Genomic DNA, 25,977 nt, shown 5'->3' on the forward strand with positions numbered 1-25,977 from the left:
CCGCAACCAATGGCATGTGTGCCAACTTAGGGCACAGTATTTAACCAGAAAAATAAAAAATGGCACTACATGCCCGAAAGTTTGCCGACCCCTGATTTAAACAGATGAACATGAATCTGGCAACATTTCATCACACTGGTTGTTGTACGTATCATGGCGGTTCAGTTAAAAATTACATGTGCAGTTAGTGGCACTTAATCAGGTTTAAAAATAACGCACCATCAACACCTGTACCGGGTGAGCAAATAAGCAAGTTTACAACATCAGAAAAGCCATACATGTGGAGTTTGCTGTATGATGCAAACATCAAAATATACTATTTTACAAATCATGCATGAAAGTTGGTAAAACAACACACTGGTAAAAGTGTGTTGAGGCCATAGCATAATATTTTGAAAAAACTGTTTATAATTTCTGTAAAAAATTACAAATATTATGGTGACATCGTGTTGGATGATTAGATAAGCAGGGCCGAGCCTGGTCAGTACCTGGATGGGAGACCTCCTGGGAACACTAGGTGCTGCTGGAAGAGGTGCTAGTGAGGCCAGCAGGGGGCGCTCACCCTGTGGTCTGTGTGGGTCCTAGCGCCTCAGTGTAGTGATGGGGACACTATACTGTCAACAAGCAACGTCCTTCCGATGAGACGTTAAACCGAGGTCCTGACTCTCTGTGGTCATTAAAAATCCCAGGATGTCTTTCGAAAAGAGTAGAGGTGCGACCATTGGCCTTTGACCATCACGGCCTCCAAACAATCCCAATATCCACTGATTGGCTTCATCACTCTGTCTCCTCTCCACCAGTAAGCTGGTGTGTGGTGGGCGTTCTGGCGCACTATGGCTGCCGTCGCATCATCCAGGTGGATGCTGCACACTGGTGGTGGATGAGGAGATACCCCTGACAATTAAAGTGCCTAGAAAAGCGCTATATAAATGTAAGGTATTATTATTATTATTATTATTATTATTATTATTATTATTATTATTATTATTATTCAGTGTATCAGTGAATCAGCTCAGCACATAACTTGACTATATATATATATATATATATATATATATATATATATATATAAATATATATATATAAATCTTTTTTTACATGTGTAAAAGGCACATTTTCTTGTTTTTATAGAATATTAACACAATCATGATGTGTGTGTGTGTGTATATTTATTTATTTGAAATAAATAATGCAAATGCATGCGTAAACATCCCCTTTTTTAAGTAAGGCACTTTTTTTTTTTTTTTTTACAGAATATTAACACAATCATGGTGTGTGTGTGCGTGCGTGCGTGTGTGTGTGTGTGTGTGTTTGTGTGTGCTTGTGTATTTTTTTTTAAAGAAATGATGCAAATGCATTGTTGAAAGCTTTTATTGGAATATCAGGAGGAGTCTAGATTTTTCATTATTTAGTTTTGATATTATAGCAATACGCACAACCGGCACATCCGGGAACGTAGGGATGGGACGATAACCGGTTTTATCGATAACCGTGATAAAATGTGCTGAAGGTTAGTAATATCGTTTAAAAATGAATTATCATTAAAACCGTGTTTGATTATCGCGGTTTTAATAACTCGCTATTAAATCATGTCCAGCCAGCAACAGTCTGACGCAAGCGCAGCGCACAATGTTTTTTTGTTTTTTTTTCGAGAAGGAATGGCGAAAGTCAGTGACTTTTCTATGCTTTTCTATGCTTCTACACTTTTTATTGTAAGGAAGGAAATGCCACAGAATTTAATCTTTCTTTAAATTAAGTGCATAGAGTTGCTTGTTTTATTAGTTGTTTGTTGATTATTAAATATAAAACTTGCTGAAATGTTTTCAGTGTGAGCATCAACTATTTTTGAACACTTTCATCTCGTTTCAACAAAACCGTGATAATATTGATAATTGTGATAATTTTAGTCACTATAATCGTGATATTAAATTTTCATACCATCCCATCCCTACGGGAACGTAACTGTCAATTTCGTAACCGCCCCTTTTTAGGGGAAAATAAACTAGATTTCCCATAAACTTCCATACAAAATAGCGGTACAAAGTCCATACACAGCCGGCCTGCGTGAATAACTTAAGAAATCCCTAAGACTAAACATGTCAGGTAACTATATGTCTAACCATCCTGCCACAGAGTGTGAAAGATACATCCACAACTTAATTTGGTCAATTTAAAAACACATCCCTTCATTCTCCCAGTGTCAAATTGGTGTAACAACCCCACCCAATGGCCAGAGTCTTACCCGGACATTTACTCGTACCTCATTGAGTCACCAGGTACGCCAGTGAATGATTTTAATTCATATTTGAAAGTAAACATCTTTTAAATGTGTATATATTATGTCTTTATATTTAGAGTACGGGGTGCACTTTTCTGTCCAGCCATACAACTAGCCCTGCTTAGCTTTCGATTAGCATCATACGTAATTCATGATTTCCATAACAGCAAGATATGGATGATGATGGCAGGTAGCCATGAACTTCACATTTGGGGTTTTACAAACATTATTGGTGCACCCAACCACACAACAACTCTTTGGCATGTTGTAAGGTTAGTCCACTTCCTTGATCCAATACTTGTATGGCGGTTTGTTTTCCCCTAAAAGTGGGCGTGAATCTGTTCATAGACATTCTATGATGCTGCGCGGGTTGTGTGTATGATGGTTTAATTAACATTTTTTGCTTAAGCTGTTAGCCTGTTTCCATGGTAAAGCCATGGAAAAGTTTTCTTTAAATATATCCCTATTTAAAACACCAAGATTTTTTTCTTTGTTTAGTTTTGATATTTTTAGTCATTATGGATTAATTAACATACTGGGCTTTAGCTGTTACACTGTTTCCATGATAAAACTTCCTTGAAAAAGTCTTTAAATTTATCCCTTTTTAAAGCAATGCTATACACATGCAGGTAGACGTCTTGATGTTCTGCATTGTCTTGTTAAAGGCAGGGTAGGTAAAAAATGTATAAAAAACTTTTTTTCCAAATTTGTTTAAACTTTATTTATATATCAATACATAATTAAAATGTAAGTACTCTGAAAAAGAAAGTATAAAAATCGAGTGTCTGTAGACCTCTCACGACTGTTTTAAAGACAGCTTATTATTTCCATTCACTCCACCCCCTCCCTTCTGGGCTCCTTCCAAAGCCTCTACTACGGCTCGCTAAGTAATGTTATGTTAGCTATATTACGCAGCTACGTGTGCTAATGACACATGCTTCATGAAAAAATAAACAAAAAAATATGTATGATCAAAATACAAAAAGAAAGATTTACCTGTCCAGCAGAAATAAAGCCATGAAGGAGTCACTTTTCAGCCCCTTGAGTTCCCTCAGTTCTCGCCATCGCTGGAAAGCCAAGCCGATATTAACTCGCGTTTTATTTCTTTGTTTATCCAAAGACTTTTTGTTCATTGCCTTTTCTTGTACTGTTACTGTCTTCCTTTTTTTGCCTGGTTTGCCTTCACTAACTGCATAGGCCGGAACTGTTAATTTTGCTTGCTGTTTTTCTGCCATTGTTTTGGTATTCCTAGGATCCGTGCCTCTTGAATTCCTCAAATCAAACGTGCTCGCGCAAGTGGGCAGGTCATGTGTGGCAAAAGGGTGGTTGCCATGGTTGCGAGAGAGTGACAGTCGCCTAAGCCAATCCTATGTTTCGTCCCGAATGGAAATAATGAGCTGTGTTTAATACAGATTAAACGGTCTAGAGCCACTCGATTTTTATACTCTTTTTATCAGAGTATTTACATTTTAATTATGCATTGATATATATAGAAAGTTTAAACAAATTTGGAAGAAAGTTGTTTATAAATTTTTTACCTACCCTGCCTTTAATATAATATTTTAATGTTATATAAATTTTTACATTGATAACATTTACATTGATAAACTAACGTTAAATATAAAATACTGTATTTAAAACAGCTAGTTCATATATAGTCGGACGCAACATGCTGGGAACGTAAGTTATTCAATTCAATTCAATTCAAGTTTATTTGTATAGCGCTTTTTACAATACAAATCGTTACAAAGCAACTTTACAGAAAATTATGTTTCTACAATATTTAGTAGTAGCTAGTAGTTTGTGCACGTTTGACAGGATTTTAGAAAAATAAAAATAATAATAATAATACAAGACGTAGTCAGCTAGATGATGAACTATCAATATTATTAATTAATAGTAATTATATGATGCAGTCACACATGTAGCAATAATTGTTAGTTCTGTTTGTTGATTCAAGGTTAGGATCATCTGGGGTCCTCTGAGGGTCAGCATCATCTCTTCTCAGGTGTTCTGGATCCAGACTGGAGCTTGTGTAATTCCTAGTTACCAAGGGATGTAAATCCCGTGGCAAAACATAGAAACAAAATAGAGACATCATTAGCATAGCTGCTGATCCAACAAAGTAAAATTAGTTTAACCCAAGCTAAAGAATAAAAATGCAGATGCAACTACACTCACAATTTAAGAGATACATTATTCGAATGCTTGGTGAAAGAGATGCGTTTTTAATCTAGATTTAAACAGAGAGAGTGTGTCTGAACCCCGAACATTATCAGGAAGGCTATTCCAGAGTTTGGGAGCCAAATGTGAAAAAGCTCTACCTCCTTTAGTGGACTTTGCTATCCTAGGAACTACCAAAAGTCCAGCGTTTTGTGACCTTAGGGTGCGTGATGGATTGTAGCGTGGTAGAAGGCTGGTTAGGTACACAGGAGCTAAACCATTTAGGGCCTTATAGGTAAGTAATGATAATTTGTAACTGATACGGAACTTAATAGGTAGCCAGTGCAGAGACTGTAAAATTGGGGTAATATGATCATATTTTCTTGACCTGGTAAGGACTCTAGCTGCTGCATTTTGGACTACCTGTAGCTTGTTTATTGACGAAGCAGGACAACCACCCAGAAGTGCATTACAATAGTCCAGTCTAGAGGTCATGAATACATGAACAAGCTTTTCTGCATCAGAAACAGATAACATGTTTCGTAGCTTGGCAATGTTTCTAAGATGGAAGAATGCAGTTTTTGTAACATTGTAAATATGATTTTCAAAAGACAAATTGCTGTCTAATATAACACCCAGATTTCTGACTGTAGAGGAAGTAACAGTACATCCGTCTAGTTGCAGATTGTAATCTACAAGATTCTGTGTGGTGTTTTTTGGTCCAATAATTAATATCTCTGTCTTATCCGAATTTAATTGGAGAAAATTATTTGTCATCCAATCTTTTACATTTTTAACACACTCTGTTAGCTTAGATAATTGGGAAGTTTCATCTGGTCTCGTTGAGATATATAGCTGAGTATCATCAGCATAACAGTGGAAGCTAATTCCGTATTTTCTAATAATATTACCAAGGGGCAACATGTATATTGAAAATAGAAGGGGACCTAGGACGGATCCTTGTGGCACTCCATATTTTACTGATGATAAATGAGATGACACCCCATTTAAGTAAACAAAATGGTAGCGATCGGACAGGTAGGATCTAAACCATCTTAGAGCCTGCCCTTGAATACCTGTATAGTTTTGTAATCGATCTATGAGTATGTCATGATCTATGGTGTCGAACGCAGCACTAAGATCAAGTAAGACTAGAAATGAGATGCAGCCTTGATCTGACGCAAGAAGCAGGTCATTTGTAATTTTAACAAGTGCAGTTTCTGTGCTATGGTGGGGCCTGAAACCTGACTGAAATTCTTCATACAGATCATTTTTTTGCAGGAAGGTGCTCAATTGAGCAGACACAACTTTTTCTAAAATTTTAGACATAAATGGAAGATTTGAAATAGGCCTATAATTTGCCAGTACACTAGGATCTAGTTTTGGTTTCTTAATAAGAGGCTTGATAACCGCCAGCTTGAATGGTTTTGGGACGTGACCTAAAGATAACGACGAGTTAATGATATTGAGAAGCGGTTCTTCGGCTACAGGTAACAGCTCTTTTAGTAATTTAGTGGGTATAGGATCTAATAAACATGTTGTTGGTTTAGATACAGTGATAAGTTTATTTAGCTCTTCCTGTCCTATATTTGTAAAGCACTGCAGTTTATCTTTGGGTGCGATGGATGAAACTGAAGTGTTAGACGCTGTAGAATCTACATTCACTATTGTATTTCTAATGTTATCTATTTTATCAGCGAAGAAATTCATAAAGTCATTACTATTTAACGTTGGTGGAATATTTGAATCAGGTGGCGTCTGGTAATTTGTTAATTTAGCCACTGTGCTAAATAAAAACCTTGGATTGTTTTGGTTATTTTCAATGAGTTTGTGGATATGCTCTGCCTTAGCAGTTTTTAGAGCCTGTCTATAGCTGGACATACTGTTTTTCCATGCAATTTTAAAAACTTCCAAGTTAGTTTTTCTCCATTTGCGTTCAAGACTACGAGTTACTTTCTTGAGAGAGTGAGTATTACTGTTATACCATGGCACAGTACGTTTTTCTCTAACCTTTTTCAATTTGATGGGGGCAACAGCTTCTAATGTATTAGAGAAAATAGTGCCCATGTTGTCAGTAATTTCGTCTAATTCATGTGTATTTTTGGGTACAAATAGCAGTTGAGATAGGTCAGGCAGGTTATTTGCGAATCTGTCTTTGGTGGCTGGAACAATAGTTCTGCCCAGACGATAACGCTGAGACATATAGTTAATATCAGTTATACGCAGCATGCACGATACAAGGAAATGGTCTGTAATATCATCACTTTGGGGTACAATATCTATAGCAGTAAGATCGATTCCATGCGATATAATTAGATCTAGTGTATGATTAAAACGATGAGTGGGCCCGGTGACATTTTGCTTGACTCCAAAGGAGTTTATTAGGTCAGTAAACGCAAGTCCTAATGTATCATTTGCGTTATCAACGTGAATATTAAAATCCTCCATGATTAGCGCCTTATCAAATGTAACTAGAAGGTCTGAGAGGAAATCTGCAAATTCTTTTAGGAATTCTGTATACGGCCCTGGTGGTCTATACACAGTAGCCAGAGCAAGAGATACATTAGATTTCTTTTGCATGTCTGACAGTGTAACATTTAGCAGAAGTATTTCAAAAGAGTTAAACCTGTATCCTGTTTTCTGGGTAACATTGAGAATATCACTATATATTGTTGCAACACCTCCTCCACGACCAGTCTGACGGGGCTCATGCTTATAACAGTAGTTTGGTGGAGTAGACTCATTTAGACCAAAATAATAATTTGGTTTTAGCCAGGTTTCAGTCAAGCAGAGTACATCAAAACTATTTTCTGTGATCATTTCATTTACAATAACTGCTTTGGGTGTGAGTGATCTAATATTTATGAGCCCAAACTTTAAAAATAGTTTTTGTTCATTTACTTTACATTTTTCTGGTTTAATTACGATAAGATTTTTTCTAGATCCTACATTATATATATATATATAAGTTATCAGTCCAAATGTTCGGCAAAATCAGTCAACGGTGAAAATCAATAGTAGATTTAATTTAAAGTCCAACGGATTAACACTAATATTGGACATAAACGAACACGTTAAATATAAACTATTTAAACAGGTTAGTTGATATATTTGGAGTAAAGTTGAATTGCACTGATGCATCAGTCATATAGCACTCCGGACCGTGCACCCCATGATGAGCCTGACACACCGCCACAGAAACAAGAATGAGATGGATTCTAACATAAATGTGGCATTAAACTCTGTTAGTGAGGGCTTGTTTAAAATATTGCACATATATATAGACCGTTCAGATTACTTGTTAAAGTGCAATGAATTACCTTATGTCTGCAGACGATGTACGTCTGTTTGTGGTTGGAGACCCCTTCACGGCTCTAATCCTCATTTGCACTCGTGTGTGTGAAATGCGGTGCTGAAGTGAAATAGCTGGGCAATTTGATAGCCGAATTATAATAGGCCGCCTTATAAATAATAAAAAAATAATTATTATTTTTAATATTATAATTTAATATATTAATAGGAGAATGAGCCTAATATTGTCTTGACTATCGACAAAGGCATCTGCTATCATCGATATTTCGGACTGTCGCCGATACACGATACTATTATCTATCGGCACAACCCTAATGTTTAAGTAACTTGGACCCTGTCATGTTATTTGGCCGTTCTTGGAAAGTCATTAGTTCTGAAGTTCTTCAAGAAGGATTTTCAAAGCACATCCTCTTCTGCTTTTCACACTTACTGCCGTTAATGAATGTGATGTAGATTGACAACCGTCAATCTGCTTTTGACTTTAAGCTGATGTTTAAATACAGAAGGCATATGAAGGTGATTCGGCTCTTCTTATAGCAAGCACTACTTGGTTTGGATTTTTAATGGCTAGTGCAAATCATTGATATGTATATCTCTGCGTCTTATAGTGATCATCATGAAGGATGCTTACTGTATCTTGAGTACATCCAGGAGAGATGGCACAATGCAAGGCTGCATTTGAAATGCAGATGCAAATTCACAGGGGCTTCATTTGGATTCTGCCCATAGCCTGATCGAGTACCGATGTGACACAAAGCACTATAGAATGAACACATTTGTCCTTTGTGGCAAATACTTTTTGCAGTAGAAAAAGTGGTAACTTTCAGCAGCATGTTTCAGAATGTAAGTATTGCCGATGAGAAAGGAAATGATAGTTGGATTGGTGTGAAAAGGTTTGATGTCATTGTACCTGTAAAGTTTGTGTGAGGACTTTTCTCATATGTGAATTTAAATTGTATTTATTTACCTAGGTATATAATTTCACACTTGACCGTGTGTGAAGGCATTGTGCAGTGCAAATTCGTGAATGAATGTCCTGAAGTGAAGTAAACTAAAACAGATTTACCCTGCTCAGGAAGTAGGGAGCAATGGACACTGTGTAGGGACCATGTCAATGGGAACACAGTTCATGCACGGAGCTCACTTCTAATGAGCTGGTTATTTGAGAGCAGGGGGTCGTGAGGACTGGAATTGAGAACCGATGCTCTAACGTCTCAGAGAACTTAGAATTTTTGACTTCCTGCAAGGTGTCTTTGAACAGACATGTTTTTCCAATCCAACGAGCCGATCAGTCCTGCTTTGTAAGGACACTAGGTCTTGAATTATGGAGATGTTCTTTTAGCATGTATGTTCTGCAGAATCAATAGTTAGCTAAATTCATGATTAATTAGAGCCTATTGAATATGTGACTGCAGTTGTTGTTGTTGTTGTTTTTGGTGAAGGCTGATTTAGTTTGTTACATTGATAAAATAGTTTGTGTGTAATAATGTTTAACAGCTTCAAGCAGTTTTAAGTTCATGCAGAATGCATTATTGAAAAATTGAGCTATTGAGAGAAATCATAATTATGAATATTTTTAATTTAGTACTGATACGTAGTGATTAAAAATATCTAAAATAAAAACATATACACAACCGTTCAAAAGTAAGATTTTTGTTTTATATTTTCAAAGACGTCTTTTTTGTTTGCCAAGACAGCATTTATTTGATCAAATATGCACTACAACAGTATTATTGTGAAATATTATTACAACTTTTATTACAACTGTTAATATATTCATACAAATGTTATGATTTGGCGCTCAAGAATGCTTAAAAAAAATTAAAATGTATAGATATTAATGAATACATTCATATTTATTTGAAATAACTTTTGTAACATTGTACATTTCTTTACTGTCACTTCTGATTAATTTAATGCATCCTTGCAGAATTCCTTTGTTTTGTTTTTTTTTGTTTTTTTACAAAAACCAGAATCTAACTTTTGAACAGTTTTGTATATATAAAATTGATTATTTTCCCCAATATTTGTGTATTGTTTATATTGTTTCTACTTGCATTAGGTGCTAAACCTAACACCCTTAAATTTTTGGGGAATAGTCAAGAATCTTTGAGCTGAACATGCTAAATTTATGTTACCATTTTTGCTGCATTGATGTATGGTATTTAACTATAGTTTTTTCTGTCGATTTTGGACATTTTGGTCTCACTTCATTTAAGTAATAAAGAGACTTTCAATTGGTCTTTCACGTATGAGTCTGCAGTCTTAAGGGGGAGCAGCTCACTAGTTTTTGAAAAAAAAAAAACGGCAAACAAACATTAACAATTCAGGTTTGAAGAATGAGGTGGCAAATGAAGTCAGAATAGTTGGCAGGATATCGTAAGTCAGTCCATTTTCAGAGTTTAATGACTTTGTCAGACTCCCGTGGGAGATGACTTTCCAAAAACTAAGGCAAACTGAGAGAGTTTGAAAAAGTATTTGAACAGATAATGTGATGTTATCAATCCTGAATCCTGAGAGATGTCACAAATACAATAAAAATGTATTTTAGGCTTTTAGATGATGTTAGTTAAAGCATATCACAGCCAATGCCCACTCTGCCTGACAGGAAGGACACACAGAATCACTCAGGAAAGAACTTCACTGCTGTGCAACAGTGTGTAAAATTGATATTTTGACAACTTACTCTCTGCCGCTTTGCCCTTGACCTGTGAGATGACCTTTTGTCTCGTTCGAAAAGACTACATGGTTTTTGACAGAAGCACTAAAGGCAGGTGACTGAGGACTCAACCAACTCCTGAATCGCACATGCAAAATGTAGGATACAGGAAAAGTCGACATGCAACAATAATCACAACCCATTTTATTTTTGTAGTCTGACATACTCCTAAGTGAAACAGATAAAATAGGAATACACTGTTATTAAATTACGGTAGCATTTAAAAGTTTGGGGTTAGTACCAATTTTTTTTTTTTTTTTAAGAAATGTATAATTTTATGCAGAAAAGAGTGCACTAAATATATCAAAATGGACATTAAAGACTTTTACATTGTTGCAAAAAAAATATATTTCAAATAAATGCAGTTTTTTTAGCTTTTTATTTATAAAAGAATCCTGAATTTTAATGTAATATTAAGCAGCATTTCTTGAGCACTACTTCACATATTTACTGTATTTTTATCAAAGAAATGCAGTCTGGATGAGCATAAGAAACTTCATTTTAATTTTTGTTTTAATATAACAGACCCCAAAGCTGGCTGATATAAAAATTCTATATAGTTTTGTACAAATAGATTAAAAATAAAATACTTAATACTGAAAATCAATCATGTTACATGCTACAAGTTAAGTTAGGCATCACAATATTATAATGTATGCTATGTGATATTAATTTTGAGATTTTATAAAGATTATATTTAATTAGCATTGTTATTAAATTCTTTGTGTTTTTAAATATTAGTTAAGAGTTGAAAGTGAGCATTAGATGACGACAAAGGACTGCTAAAATAAATAGTGTAAATACTGTAAAAACCTTCATATTCCTGTTTTTAAAACCTCCAGAATGCCTTGCCACATACACATTAATTGAAAGTGCATTAACTGTATTTTGTATGAGATTTGAGTCTGCATTAATTTGTCTGATCTTTCTGGTTTATATCCTCCCAAAATACACAGTCATACTGAGATTTGAGGACACCAAAAATGCCTGCTCACCCCAACTCCTGCAGACAGAATAAAATCAGGTCACAATGTGACAATGACCTTTGAATCCAAGAGAGACACTGAAAGCGCGAGACTGCACTGTAGCGTCTCCGACTCGTGCAAGGTAACAATTACTGTCTTTGTGTGGCATTTGCTCAGGAGGGATGGTTGATTATCTACGACCTTCAGTGCTGACACACATGCATACACCAGAATGAGTCGGCAGGACTGTCCCACATTTGTCCACATTTTCTCATTCACTTGCAATGACGTGACTTACAAAGTCACAACACAAATCTCTCTCTGGATGGATAGGCCTGTTTTGGTCACTCCGTCTTTAACTGACTGATCTAAATGAGTGATGGATAACTGTTCACTGGCTTATGAGCCTCCCTGAGAGCATACACACTCACACACACAGTGACATGCCTACATGTACAGTATATCCATTTCATCCATTAAAGGCATAGTTCAACTAAAAATGAAAATTCTGATATCAGTTACTCAACCTCAAGTTGTTCCAAGCCAGAGTTTCTTTATTCTGTTGAGCACAAATGAAGATATTTTGAAGAATCTTGGTAACCATTGACTTGGCTACCTGTTTGGATACCAACATTCTTTAAAATGCCTTTTTGAATTCAACAGAAGAAAGAAACATAGGTTTGGAACGACTTGAGTGAACAACTTTTCAGTGAAGCCATCTTCACATCCTAAAATCTCTGTATTCTCAACCTCCAAACATGCAAATTTGCTAATGGACCCTGTACACTTAAAAATAAATGTTTTCAAGGTAGCCTTCACAGGAATTGCCATGGAAGAGCCTTTTTTGGTTTCCTTTCAGTTTTCAGTTTTTCTTAGTCCAAATAATGTCTTTTTAAAACATCTAAAGAGCTTTTTGTACTATAAAGAAACTTTTGTGGAGTAGAATGTTCTATGAATGATAGAGGTCATGGAACCATGGAAACCTTAAATAACCTTAATTTTTAAGTTTTGAAACCATTCTGCTTGTTGTGTTATTCCCCTCTTTTTCCATCTGATATGTCTGAATACTTGAGGAGGCCTTTTATATTAACAAAGCAGTTTTACAGTAATTCTACATATGACATTATGAATGTTTCAACAACTCTTTTTTTCTTTTTTGAACTATCAGTAACAGAAGTTAGATTGTAAGTTAGTCACAAATAGATGCTCGCAAACAAGTCAAGTTCACCTGAGGATGTAACCATAACAACAGTAGGCTGCTAAGGTGCTTTCTGTCACTGTGTTTATGCTCGTTTTGCCCTATATGGCAATTGGAGTTCGTTTGCATCCATGATTGTGGAGTTCTTGAGTCTCTGTGTGTTGATATAGTTTGGTTTGAGGTGTGAAAGGTTTATGTCATGAGGTTTGTGAGCTCGGATTGCTATGCATTTTGGCGGATATTTACAACTTATTTTAATGACTAGATGTCTATCCAACCAGTAAAAAACTGTTACTTTCTTTCTCTCTGATTTCAGATGTACATCACATTTACAGTGAAAGCCAAAGGAACTCGTCTGGCTAAACCAGTCATGTCTTTGGGCCTGATGTGCCTGGCTTTTCTAACTGGTATTAACAGGGTGGCGGAGTATCGTAATCACTGGTCTGACGTCATTGCCGGCTTTATCATCGGTGTGGCCATCGCCACATTTCTAGTAAGTTTTGTTGTATATTTCTTTTGGGCCATTTGTGCACTAGACTGTATTTAGGGCTCCATGGAAAAGGGAAATATCAGGGAATGTTAATGTCATTTTAATTACATTATTAATTTGATTTAAAGTATTTTTTTTTTATTTAGTTAACATTAACAACACTGATAGCTAATAGCTAATATGTCATGAAAATGTGAATTTCTTTTTATAAATACTTTAAATTAATAAACAAATAGAAAATCCATAGAAACTCATTGGTAAAAATGTATAAGAATCCTTCTCATGTAAGTCTTGTGATGCTGTACAGTAGTTTTGTGACAAGCAAACTATCAGGGTGAGTAAACGATGACAGATTTTTTTTTTTTTTGAAAACTAGCACTAGCGACAAATGTGGAGTTAAATGGTCGAAGTCCAGAGCAAATTACATGTAGCTCATCTAGCAAGGATAACAGGATAGAGAAAGGATTGTGTTGGCTGGTGGAAGCGAAGTAGAAGAACCGCTCATATAATGACATTCTAGAGGACAGCTAAGCTCATGCCAACATCCAGAACCTCTGCTCCAGGCCTCTTATTCCTTTAAAGCTAATTGTGTTGTGTAGAAGAGCTGCCAAATGCAGGAAGATGGATTTCACCCTCATGCCACCACCCACATCTGGACACATCATGATGCAGGTTTCCTCTCAGGGCACAGGAGATGAGAGCAGAAGCTAATGCATTTGTGGAGACACAATGTCTCTTGCTTTGCTGAACTGCAGGTATATATTTAGTTTCTGTAGGGACTTTCTGGACTTCAGCTTGTAGAATCAAATTGATGGTTGAATCTATACGCCAAAGTTTAGAAAGAATGCCACATTTTAAGACTAAATGGTAGCAATGAAAGGAAATCCATGAAATTCACCCTCTCGTGTGGTAAATTCAGCATATAATGCTCCAAAACCCAAGCTCTCTCCACCACCCTGAGCATGCAGAAACCTCTGGAAAGACTGGTTCTTGGCACATGCAGCAGAATAACACTGGAATAGGATTTTTTTTTATTTTTTATGCTAGCTGCTAATTAAGTTGACTTTCCACAGTGGAATGACTGTGTGGAAAGTTACTACAGTTAGAAAGGTTCGGTAAAAATGTAATGCTTTTTATACTGCCAGGATGCAGAAAAATTGATCAAAATTAACAGTAAAGACATTTATGTTACAAAAAAAAATCTATTTTAAATAGTTTATTTGAACTTTCTATTTATCAAAGAATCCTGAAAACTTGTATAAGTTTCCACAAAAATATTAAGCAGCACAACTGTTTTCAATATTGATAATAATATGAAATGTTTCTTGATCAGTAAATCAGCTGTTAGAATGATTTCTGAAGAATATTGTGACATTAAAGACTGGAGTAATGATGCTGAAAATTTAGCTTTGCCATCAGAGAAATAAATCACTTCTTTAAATATATTAAAACAGAAAACTTCACAATGTTACTGTTAGTGTGTTTTACTTTGATCAAATAAATGCAGCCTTATGTCTTCTTTCAAAAAATATTTTATTTTCTGCAGACCTTTGAAAGGTAACATATTTTCTTTTTTTCTTTTTTTTTAAGTAACACCTTTTTCTTTAATATTTTAATCTTATTTTTCAGTAAGCATTATTAAGATATACTTAAGTGGAATTGCTTCGTAACATATATTAGACTTGTTTTCAGTGATAAATTAATGTATTCATATTTTTCATTATAAATTATTAAAAATTTTAATGCATAAAATGTATTACCATTTTTTTGATAATAAAATGTATGATTTTTTTTTTTACATATTGTAATGTTTTATAATATAACACTTTTACTGTGTTTTTGATCAAATGAATGCATCCTTGGTGAGCATAAGAGACTTAAAAACATTTAAAAGTATTGCTGATCCCAAACTTTTGAACCATTAGTGCACACAAATTTGATGCTTAGATTAAATTCCTTTTCAGCTTTTGCAAGATGTTTTCTAGTCTTGCTAAACTTAGGGCTACTTTGAGTATGAGAAATAGTTATAGTGATGTTTGCCTTAGCAAGCACAGCTAATAAGTGAGTCCACTGCATGTAATTAATGTTTAAGAATTCAGATGTGTTTTCTTTATGACAGCCTCCAGCCCAATGTGCAGATAAGGCCAGATTTTAGGATGAAAGATAATAGTCCCAGTAGAACAGATAAAAAGATTGTTCTGATGTAGGCCTCATTGGGACAGAAATGCCCACAAGCGATGGAGCCACGAAGACTATTTCTTGACCACACAGTCAAAAAGGATAATGTTAGAGAGCTGTGATATCCTAATGGCAAAGTTTTGGTGTCATTTCAGTTGAAGATTTTGTGACAAAAGACTCTTTGTCGAGTGATTTTTTCCCCTTGTGATTTCATAAACGATCAGAGAGTGAACTAAATAGTTTAAAAACACTAGATAGTTTAAAGAAAAGTATTCCTGAGTGATCTCGCAGAAATGTATCTAGTAATGAACTGTCAGACTGAGCTCTTTAATGATGATTTGATTGACTTCAGCTGTTTGATCTATCTATCTATCTATCTATCTATCTATCTATCTATCTATCTATCTATCTATCTATCGTTCTATCTATCTATCTATCGTTCTATCTATCGTTCTATCTATCGTTCTATCTATCGTTCTATCTATCGTTCTATTTATCTATCTATCATTCTATCTCTCTCTCTCTCTCTCTCTATATATATATATATATATATATATATATCATTCTATCTTCTGATCTATCTGTCTATTGTGGATTGTTGTTGTTCTATAGTTCCATCATCCATCCATGCAGATTTTTTTTGAGCAAATGTAAAATTGCAGTCATGTATTCTGTTCCATTGTTCATATCGCTAGCTTATCAGCCTCTGGTCTTGAGGGTCAGACAAGTGTTTAGACCTGCTGCCAGGCCATTACGAATCCATTTTGGCGACTAGAATTGTGATTTATGAAAGTATTTAGGTGCCGTTTTGTTGGAGGAAGCACACAAAAAGCCAGGTGATTATCTGACATGCTCCAATTATTGAAATTGCATGTGCTAAGGTTTCTCATTGCGTAAGGAGTCCGCTCTTTAAGATATCGGGCTCATTTACACCACGATGGGTTAGTGATTCAAACATCCTCTGTTCAGCTGGAGATCCAGAAGCTGCATATATGACGCATGAATAAAAAACTGCCAACAGAATATGTGACCTACTTTGGCCCTTGGCTGCTGTGTTGGAGCTTTTTATTAATAGCATCAAAAGATTTTGCACAGGAGTCAGAAAAGGTGGACATTCAGCAACATACAAATACACCTTTGGATTGGAGAATTATATACAGCAAGCTTTGCAAACAAAACACAGACTTTTTCTATCTGTCTGTCTCTCTCTATCATTTTATCATTCTTTCTATCTATCTGTCATTCTGTCTGTCTTTCTAATCTAAATGGGAACAGTTATGCATGGTAGCTGTGTTCTTCTTTACGGGTCGAGGACTCTCATATGGCTGCTAACAATATTACTGTTATTTCACTCTCCTCTCTTCCTACTGTGACTACACAGTAGCTTTGTATTAAGTCTGTGTGATTTAATATTATCCGCTCCATTGACAGTGCAGCTGTATTGTCAAAAAAAAAAAATTCTGTCAGCATTCCCTCACCCTCAGGTTGTTTTTGTTTCTTCTGTTGAACACTGAAGAAGATATTTTGAAGAATGTTGGTAACCAAACAGTTGCTGGTAGCCACTGACTTCCACAGTTTAGAAAACAAATACTATGGAAGTCAGTGTGTACCAGTAGTGGTCAACCGATATATCACCAAGGCCGATATAACAGACAATTTTGCTCTCTACGGTATTGGCAACAGCTTTCAAAAAACCAATATTGGTCGGCCAAAAGCTACCAGCCAATGTTTGGATACCAACATTTCAGGTGATTTATCCCTTTAAATAATGTTACATTTTTCATGTTTTCAGGTGGTGTGTGTGGTTCATAACTTCAAAGGCAAACAACTACTGAATGAGGATCCCCCACAGGACCACCTGAGCAGCAATCCGATGGTCAGCTCACCTAGGGTTGAGAGTCCGCTGGAGAAGTACATCGCTTCACAGGTACAGAGCACAGTGGACAAAAACACACTTGATATCTGTGCAACCATGCTGTCAAATGAACTGTCACATGGTACATGCCCTGTGTGCAGAGTGTTGAACCAGCTCTCAAGGGTCCTAACTGTGTCAGTTTGTGCGCTCGCATCAACAAGATTGTGTATCCGTGCGCACCTGTCCCTCAGGTGACAGAACAGAGAATGGATGATGAGTTGTCTCCGTCCCGCTCTCTGAAAGGCCATCTCCTGAGTTTATTTAGCTGGATCACACCTCCAGAACACAAGGCAATAAACGTATTCAATTCAATTCAAGTTTATTTGTATAGCGCTTTTTACAATACAAATCGTTACAAAGCAACTTTACAGAAAATTATGTTTCTACAATATTTAGTAGTAGCTAGTAGTTTGTGCACGTTTGACAGGATTTTAGAAAAATAAAAATAATAATAATAATACAAGACGTAGTCAGCTAGATGATGAACTATCAATATTATTAATTAATAGTAATTATATGATGCAGTCACACATGTAGCAATAATTGTTAGTTCTGTTTGTTGATTCAAGGTTAGCATCATCTGGGGTCCTCTGAGGGTCAGCATCATCTCTTCTCAGGTGTTCTGGATCCAGACTGGAGCTTGTGTAAATCCCGTGGCAAAACATAGAAACAAAATAGAGACATCATTAGCATAGCTGCTGATCCAACAAAGTAAAATTAGTTTAACCCAAGCTAAAGAATAAAAATGCAGATGCAACTACACTCACAATTTAAGAGATACATTATTCGAATGCTTGGCGAAAGAGATGCGTTTTTAATCTAGATTTAAACAGAGACAGTGTGTCTGAACCCCGAACATTATCAGGAAGGCTATTCCAGAGTTTGGGAGCCAAATGTGAAAAAGCTCTACCTCCTTTAGTGGACTTTGCTATCCTAGGAACTACCAAAAGTCCAGCGTTTTGTGACCTTAGGGTGCGTGATGGATTGTAGCGTGGTAGAAGGCTGGTTAGGTACACAGGAGCTAAACCATTTAGGGCCTTATAGGTAAGTAATGATAATTTGTAACTGATACGGAACTTAATAGGTAGCCAGTGCAGGGACTGTAAAATTGGGGTAATATGATCATATCTTCTTGACCTGGTAAGGACTCTAGCTGCTGCATTTTGGACTACCTGTAGCTTGTTTATTGACGAAGCAGGACAACCACCCAGAAGTGCATTACAATAGTCCAGTCTAGAGGTCATGAAAGCATGAACTAGCTTTTCTGCATCAGAAACAGATAACATGTTTCGTAGCTTGGCAATGTTTCTAAGATGGAAGAATGCGGTTTTTGTAACATTGGAAATATGATTTTCAAAAGACAATTTGCTGTCCAATATAACACCCAGATTTCTGACTGTAGAGGAAGTAACAGTACATCCGTCTAGTTGCAGATTGTAATCTACAAAATTATGTGTGGTGTTTTTGGTCCAATAATTAATATCTCTGTCTTATCCGAATTTAATTGGAGAAAATTATTTGTCATCCAATCTTTTACATTTTTAACACACTCTGTTAGCTTAGATAATTTGGAAGTTTCATCTGGTCTCGTTGAGATATATAGCTGAGTATCATCAGCATAACAGTGGAAGCTAATTCCGTATTTTCTAATAATATTACCAAGGGGCAACATGTATATTGAAAATAGAAGGGGACCTAGGACGGATCCTTGTGGCACTCCATATTTTACTGATGATAAATGAGATGACACCCCATTTAAGTAAACAAAATGGTAGCGATCGGACAGGTAGGATCTAAACCATCTTAGAGCCTGCCCTTGAATACCTGTATAGTTTTGTAATCGATCTATGAGTATGTCATGATCTATGGTGTCGAACGCAGCACTAAGATCAAGTAAGACTAGAAATGAGATGCAGCCTTGATCTGACGCAAGAAGCAGGTAATTTGTAATTTTAACAAGTGCAGTTTCTGTGCTATGGTGGGGCCTAAAACCTGACTGAAATTCTTCATACAGATCATTTTTATGCAGGAAGGTGCTCAATTGAGCAGACACAACTTTTTCTAAAATTTTAGACATAAATGGAAGATTTGAAATAGGCCTATAATTTGCCAGTACACTAGGATCTAGTTTTGGTTTCTTAATAAGAGGCTTGATAACCGCCAGCTTGAATGGTTTTGGGACGTGACCTAAAGATAACGACGAGTTAATGATATTGAGAAGCGGTTCTTCGGCTACAGGTAACAGCTCTTTTAGTAATTTAGTGGGTACAGGATCTAATAAACATGTTGTTGGTTTAGATACAGTGATAAGTTTATTTAGCTCTTCCTGTCCTATATTTGTAAAGCACTGCAGTTTATCTTTGGGTGCGATGGATGAAACTGAAGTGTTAGACGCTGTAGAATCTACATTCGCTATTGTATTTCTAATGTTATCTATTTTATCAGTGAAGAAATTCATAAAGTCATTACTATTTAACGTTGGTGGAATATCTGAATCAGGTGGCGTCTGGTAATTTGTTAATTTAGCCACTGTGCTAAATAAAAACCTTGGATTGTTTTGGTTATTTTCAATGAGTTTGTGGATATGCTCTGCCCTAGCAGTTTTTAGAGCCTGTCTATACCTGGACATACTGTTTTTCCATGCAATTTTAAAAACTTCCAAGTTAGTTTTTCTTCATTTGCATTCAAGACTACGAGTTACTTTCTTGAGAGAGTGAGTATTACTGTTATACCATGGCACAGTACGTTTTTCTCTAACCTTTTTCAATTTGATGGGGGCAACAGCTTCTAATGTATTAGAGAAAATAGTGCCCATGTTGTCAGTAATTTCGTCTAATTCATGTGTATTTTTGGGTACAAATAGCAGTTGAGATAGATCAGGCAGGTTATTTGCGAATCTGTCTTTGGTGGCTGGAACAATAGTTCTGCCCAGACGATAACGCTGAGACATATAGTTAATATCAGTTATACGCAGCATGCACGATACAAGGAAATGGTCTGTAATATCATCACTTTGGGGTACAATATCTATAGCAGTAAGATCAATTCCATGCGATATAATTAGATCTAGTGTATGATTAAAACGATGAGTGGGCCCGGTGACATTTTGCTTGACTCCAAAGGAGTTTATTAGGTCAGTAAACACAAGTCCTAATGTATCATTTGCGTTATCAACGTGAATATTAAAATCTCCCATGATTAGCGCCTTATCAACTGTAACTAGAAGGTCTGAGAGGAAATCTGCAAATTCTTTTAGGAATTCTGTATACGGCCCTGGTGGTCTATACACAGTAGCCAGAGCAAGAGATACATTAGATTTCTTTTGCATGTCTGACAGTGTAACATTTAGCAGAAGTATTTCAAAAGAGTTAAACCTGTATCCTGTTTTCTGGGTAACATTGAGAATATCACTATATATTGTTGCAACACCTCCGCCACGACCAGTCTGACGGGGCTCATGCTTATAACAGTAGTTTGGTGGAGTAGACTCATTTAGACCAAAATAATCATTTGGTTTTAGCCAGGTTTCAGTCAAGCAGAGTACATCAAAACTATTTTCTGTGATCATTTCATTTACAATAACTGCTTTGGGTGTGAGTGATCTAATATTTATGAGCCCAAACTTTAAAAATTGTTTTTGTTCATTTACTTTACATTTTTCTGGTTTAATTACGATAAGATTTTTTCTAGATCCTACATTATATTTTGACCTCACTATTCGGGGAACAGACACAGTCTTAATAGTTTTTACAGCACAAGTACTTTTATCATTTAAGCGGGTGGAACAAAAGTCATCATAATAGTTATTAGAGAATTGTCTTAGTAGTCACATGGAGCGAAGTGTCCTGGAGATGTTGTCAGAGAGCAGCTCCGCTCCGATTCTGCTGGGGTGTAATCCATCAGCGCGAAACAGCCTAGGACGCTCCCAGAAAAGATTCCAGTTATTAACAAATAGCAGTTTCTGTTCTTTACACCATGACAACAACCATTCATTTAAAGCAAAAAGTCTACTGAACCTTTCGTGTCCTCGTCGATACGTGGGCAGTGGTCCAGACATGACGATCGTCGCCGTGGGCGTCGTGCTGCAAACCGTCTCGATCAGGCTGCTGAAGTCCCTCTTCAGCGTCTCCGTCTGCCGCAGCGTGGTGTCGTTAACCCTGGCGTGAAGCACGACCGCTCTGGGGCTCTCGTCGACCTTCAGGATCGCGGGTATCTGCGCAGAAACATCGAGAACACGAGCACCAGGCAAACAATGAGTGTGCACTTTACCTTCGGCTAACATAGCACTTACGTGTCGGACGATGGAGTCTCCGATGATCACAGCGTCGCGTCCTGTCTTGCGGAGGGGAGCGAAGCGGTTCCGGATGGAGATGTCGAAGGCAGGAGGGGGAGAAGTCGTCGCCCGGGACCCGGCTCGCGTCCTCCGCTGTGGATGCACCCAGGGTCCGTGGTGTCCCGGCGTCGCAGTGAAGGACATCTGGGAAGATCGCGTCCTGGGTGCACCGGGCCTGTGCAGAGAAACACACGGAGTAGACGTGTTGGGACTGTTAGCAGATCGCTGTATACTTACCCCGGACTTGTGAGCGTCAGCCCGGGATGATTCCAGCGCGGCTCTCCGCTCTCTCAGCTGGGCCTGCCTCACCTCCAGGTCGCGAATCTGCTTTCCCACGGCCTCGAGCTCGAGCTGCACAGAGTGGAGACATTCATCCGCCATTAAAGCAAGTAACAGTGAGTACAGCAGTGGTAATGTGTGTGAATAGAGTATTAGCAATGTTAGCGCAGTTAGCTGCAACCACGCCGCTGATGCTAACGGGCTAAAAGCTAATAGCGGACCCGGGAGATCAAAATAAAACTAGTAATAGCGAGGCGCTCTGATTGTTTTTGTTGTAGAATACAATAGAGGATATATTCACACGTTATATAAACGGAAACGATGATGTATAAAATTGATTTTTGAGTTAAAAATAGTCAATGAAAAGAATATAGTGACGGAGCTCAAACGCAGTACAGCCGCCAACAACAAACAGGAAGTGACGTATGCAAACCTTTGTTAGGAGCTCAGGCTTCCAAAGCTCTGGAGTACAATGACACTCCATTAAAACCCAATTATGTTAATTTCAACTGAACAAACCAATTACCTGTACCTAATTAAAGCATACCCAGAGCTTTGGCATCTCCATCTGCATGTCCTGTGCAGTTCAGTCTTCATGGTTGCATCTCATTTTCTTCTGAACTTATGGGCAGCGAATGGGCAGATTATCCGATGACTTTCAGGAAGCTGGATTTTTAAAGGTGTTTTTTGACTAAAAACACCATAATAGGTTTGCAGATATTTGTAAAACATGTTAAGTTAACATACTTGTTTATCTGAAAAAAAAAAAGCTACAGTCAGTTATTCTCCTTTGAAAATGTGCGTTCCGGGCCGGAATGTCAGTCTCTGTTTTGGTTTGTGAAACCCACCCACTGACAGTTTACCAAGCTGTATTTTGGGACTCCGGGTTGCCAATTGGCGGAAAACACAACGTATTTAATTTCATTCATCGACAAGTGCGCTTGTTCCTGTTGGTGTCATCAATCTGGCAACCTGCATGTGCATCAAGTCTGAGGAGGAGAGGCCGGGTAAAAAAAAAAAAAAAAACCTCTCCAATATTTAGATTTTGCTCTGCAATACCTAGTTAAACCACTCAGTGTCAATCCTTCATAAAGCACCTTTAAATATATTTTCCATTTTTTTAGGGTGCAATTGATTGACCTTCCAGTAAAAAAAATTATAATTATTGATTATTTTGTATTGTGTATGTGTACTTTTTCATTGTAATTTTACTTATTTATAATTTATTATTGTAATATAATGATTGTGATATTTTGTAAGTATTCAACAACTATATTAATATTAATAATAATACTTTTAGTACTTTTTTTAAGATCCTGTACATCCACTCATAATTTGCACTTGGCTTACTATTTATGATTTACCTTCATTTTTTAATGTATCCCAGTTATATAGAGTAAATTATATGCAACATTATAGTATATACCGTTTTTATTTATATTTAGTTTATTTTTTGTTTGAATGTTTTCTGTTTCCACCTTGTTTTAACTTAAACTTGTAGTTTTTTTTTTTTTTTTTTTTCATTTTTATCAGGTTTTTTTTTTTGTCAATATAGATATATTTTTTTTCCTTGTTAAATATCTAAAATAAGCTGAATGTGTGTTCAGTATGTTGGTGTTGAGTTGGATGACCTGAAAACCATCAGCATTTCTGCACCTCGAACAGAAGTCGAAAATGCACTACTAAGCCCTCAGAGACTTGAAACGTTTAAAAATCCTCCGTTCCTGAGGCGCACCCAGGCAGCCTTTATCCTCCATGGCAGAGAGTCAGACCTTGTGTTCAGCTTTTAATTAAGCCACAGGCCACCGCTGAGCCCCGTCAGACTGTAATTAAGCTGCAATTGTGACCCTTTAAACATATTTATTTATGCATTCATTTCACAACCTTGCAAGTAAGTAAACGAGAGAATCATTTAATCCCAAATTCTGGTGTTGATTTTCTCTCTGCAGTATATGAGGGATTAAATGTTGCTCTTGTTTGCTTATTCAGCTGCAAAAAACTGTTTGGGAAGAATGTTGGTTCACAGATGGTTTAATGAAATGCAGCAAATGAAATGTGTAGGATATTGAGGGCTCTTTCCACCAATAAAAATTCTAATCTTCTTTAGTCAAGGGTGCCGATTCAAGATATTTATTTGTGATATCCCTCCATCCTTGTAGATGAAGTCTGGATGCAATAATGTCCCGTGAGGTTTCTGGGACAGAAGACAGACGATTCCACTTTGCTTTCTGCTGAAATATCCCCCAGACAGATTGCTGTCAGAAACCATAACACCGTTGAAAGTGGAAGGACAAGGCGAGGAAAATCCACATCTCTGTTTTGTCTCTTCAAATCATTAAGACTGCAGGATCATGGGGAATGTGACTGGAAGCAAGAAATAATTTGTTTGGCAAAATCTGCCCCATATTCTCTGCTGATATCATCAGCGATATGACCTGCGGAGCGCTTTTTTTTTTTTTTGCTGAATCTCTGATGAACTCACTCCATTTCCGGCTGTATTATTTATGAATTGTCTAATGCAGCTTGTAGTTTCACTGCCATATACTTTAGCTGCTATTAAATCACTCTAAATTCAGCTACACCTCCAGCAGAATCCCGTTCAATGCCCATTTGTATGTATATCTGTGTAGGAAACAAAGCATTGCATTTCATAATAAAGTTTTGACCACCAGAGTCACACAGTCCATCATATCTGATAGAAATGATCCATCTTTATACACACACACACACATGCACGCATTTCATTGCATTTCTAAAGTGATCGTGTGGAGTCCTAAATTCTGGGACTCAGTGAAATGCTTGTATTTGTATAATTTAATACAACATTTTTAATAATAATGAAAAAAATATATACAAAAATAACAATTTGAGTAAAACGTTTAATAATGTAATTTTTCTTTCAACAATGCATTAAAAAAAACTTTGTATTACAGTGATAAATTACACAAATATACTAAAATAGAAAACCGTTATAATAAAAAATTTCACAATGTGTTTTTGCTAAAACAAAATGCAGCCTTTGTGAGCAGAAGAGACTTATTTCAAAAACATAAGAAATGGGAGTGTAATTGCAAAAAAATAAAAGTAACATGAAGGCTTTGTTTTTCTTTATATAGGTCTTTTTTTCTCTTAAAATATATACAGTAAACATCCTTAAGATTTACTTAACAAGAGAAATTGCATCTCAGAAGATATCAAGACTTGTTTTAGTGAATATATCTAATTTAATAATTTTATTTAAATTATTAAGAAATCATTAAATATATTTATAATGTTTTTTTTTTTAATTAAATAATGTATTCTAGTTTATTTTTCTTACCCCATTGGCAAATATTTTGTTCATGTTGTAAGCATTAATGTTACTATTTCAAGAGGTTAATTAAAAATAAAAAAGGCGTTCTTACTGCAAAAACATTTTGCAGTGATTTTAGGTACAGTGCTAAACAGCTGCTGCTAGTTTTCACATTTGTCTGAAGTGTAAATGTTTTTCTCTTCAAACCCTGTATGGAAACAGTTTGTCTCAAAGAGTTTTCCAAGCAGATTTAATGTGTTTGATGTGCTCAAGTTTGACAGTTTTTTTTCTGTCTCACTCTGTCAACAGAATCACATCGCCTTCGCTGAGATCACGTGACCTTGAATCGCCGGTGTGGCAGACACATTGGACATCCACGCTGTTTACCGTCCAGTCCTGATAGTCCCTGCTCAATGCTCGCGCAGTGGTCATATTCTCTATGGTGTCATTTTGGATCGCTCTGCCCTTGCTTTGTGTGTGTGGAAATATTGGTCCTGTCAACTTATAACTGTTACTATCACGCAACTTATGACTGAAGCTGCACTTTACATTTCCCTGACCGGTTTTGTTGGCTTTCTTGCAGACCGAGCTTTCATCTAGAGCTCAGAATATCTCAGCTGCTCGCATAGGTGGAGAGGGTATGTGTCTGGGTTTGTATTTGAGAGGTTTGGCTGATGCAAATACCTACCTATGGATTTCAAATTGGACTTAACTTGTAGTTATGGATGTTTTTTTTAGTCTTCATATATTGCAGAAAATGTTTATTCCTATATACATTTTTCACTTTTAGTGGTTGCATTGAATGAGTGCAAACATATGGAAGCCTCTTTCTGCTTTCTGAGTTAAAAAAGGTAA

The 25,977-nt window shown here is 36.5% G+C and overlaps 1 protein-coding gene across 3 annotated transcripts in view; it reads left to right on the forward strand.

Moving 5' to 3' along the window:
• LOC132124205 (phospholipid phosphatase-related protein type 5-like) overlaps positions 1–25,977 on the forward strand; it is a 54,502-nt gene extending 28,525 nt beyond the window's left edge. For all 3 annotated transcript variants that reach the window (XM_059535117.1, XM_059535115.1, XM_059535116.1), the window contains 3 exons: positions 12,952–13,128; positions 17,096–17,230; positions 25,432–25,977. In XM_059535117.1, coding sequence (XP_059391100.1) covers positions 12,952–13,128; positions 17,096–17,230; positions 25,432–25,461 — 342 coding nt within the window. In that variant the 3' untranslated portion in view covers positions 25,462–25,977. The remainder of the gene's footprint in view (positions 1–12,951; positions 13,129–17,095; positions 17,231–25,431) is intronic.

This window comes from Carassius carassius, chromosome 42 (genome assembly GCF_963082965.1).
Source record: "Carassius carassius chromosome 42, fCarCar2.1, whole genome shotgun sequence".
Classification (NCBI taxonomy): domain Eukaryota; kingdom Metazoa; phylum Chordata; class Actinopteri; order Cypriniformes; family Cyprinidae; genus Carassius; species Carassius carassius.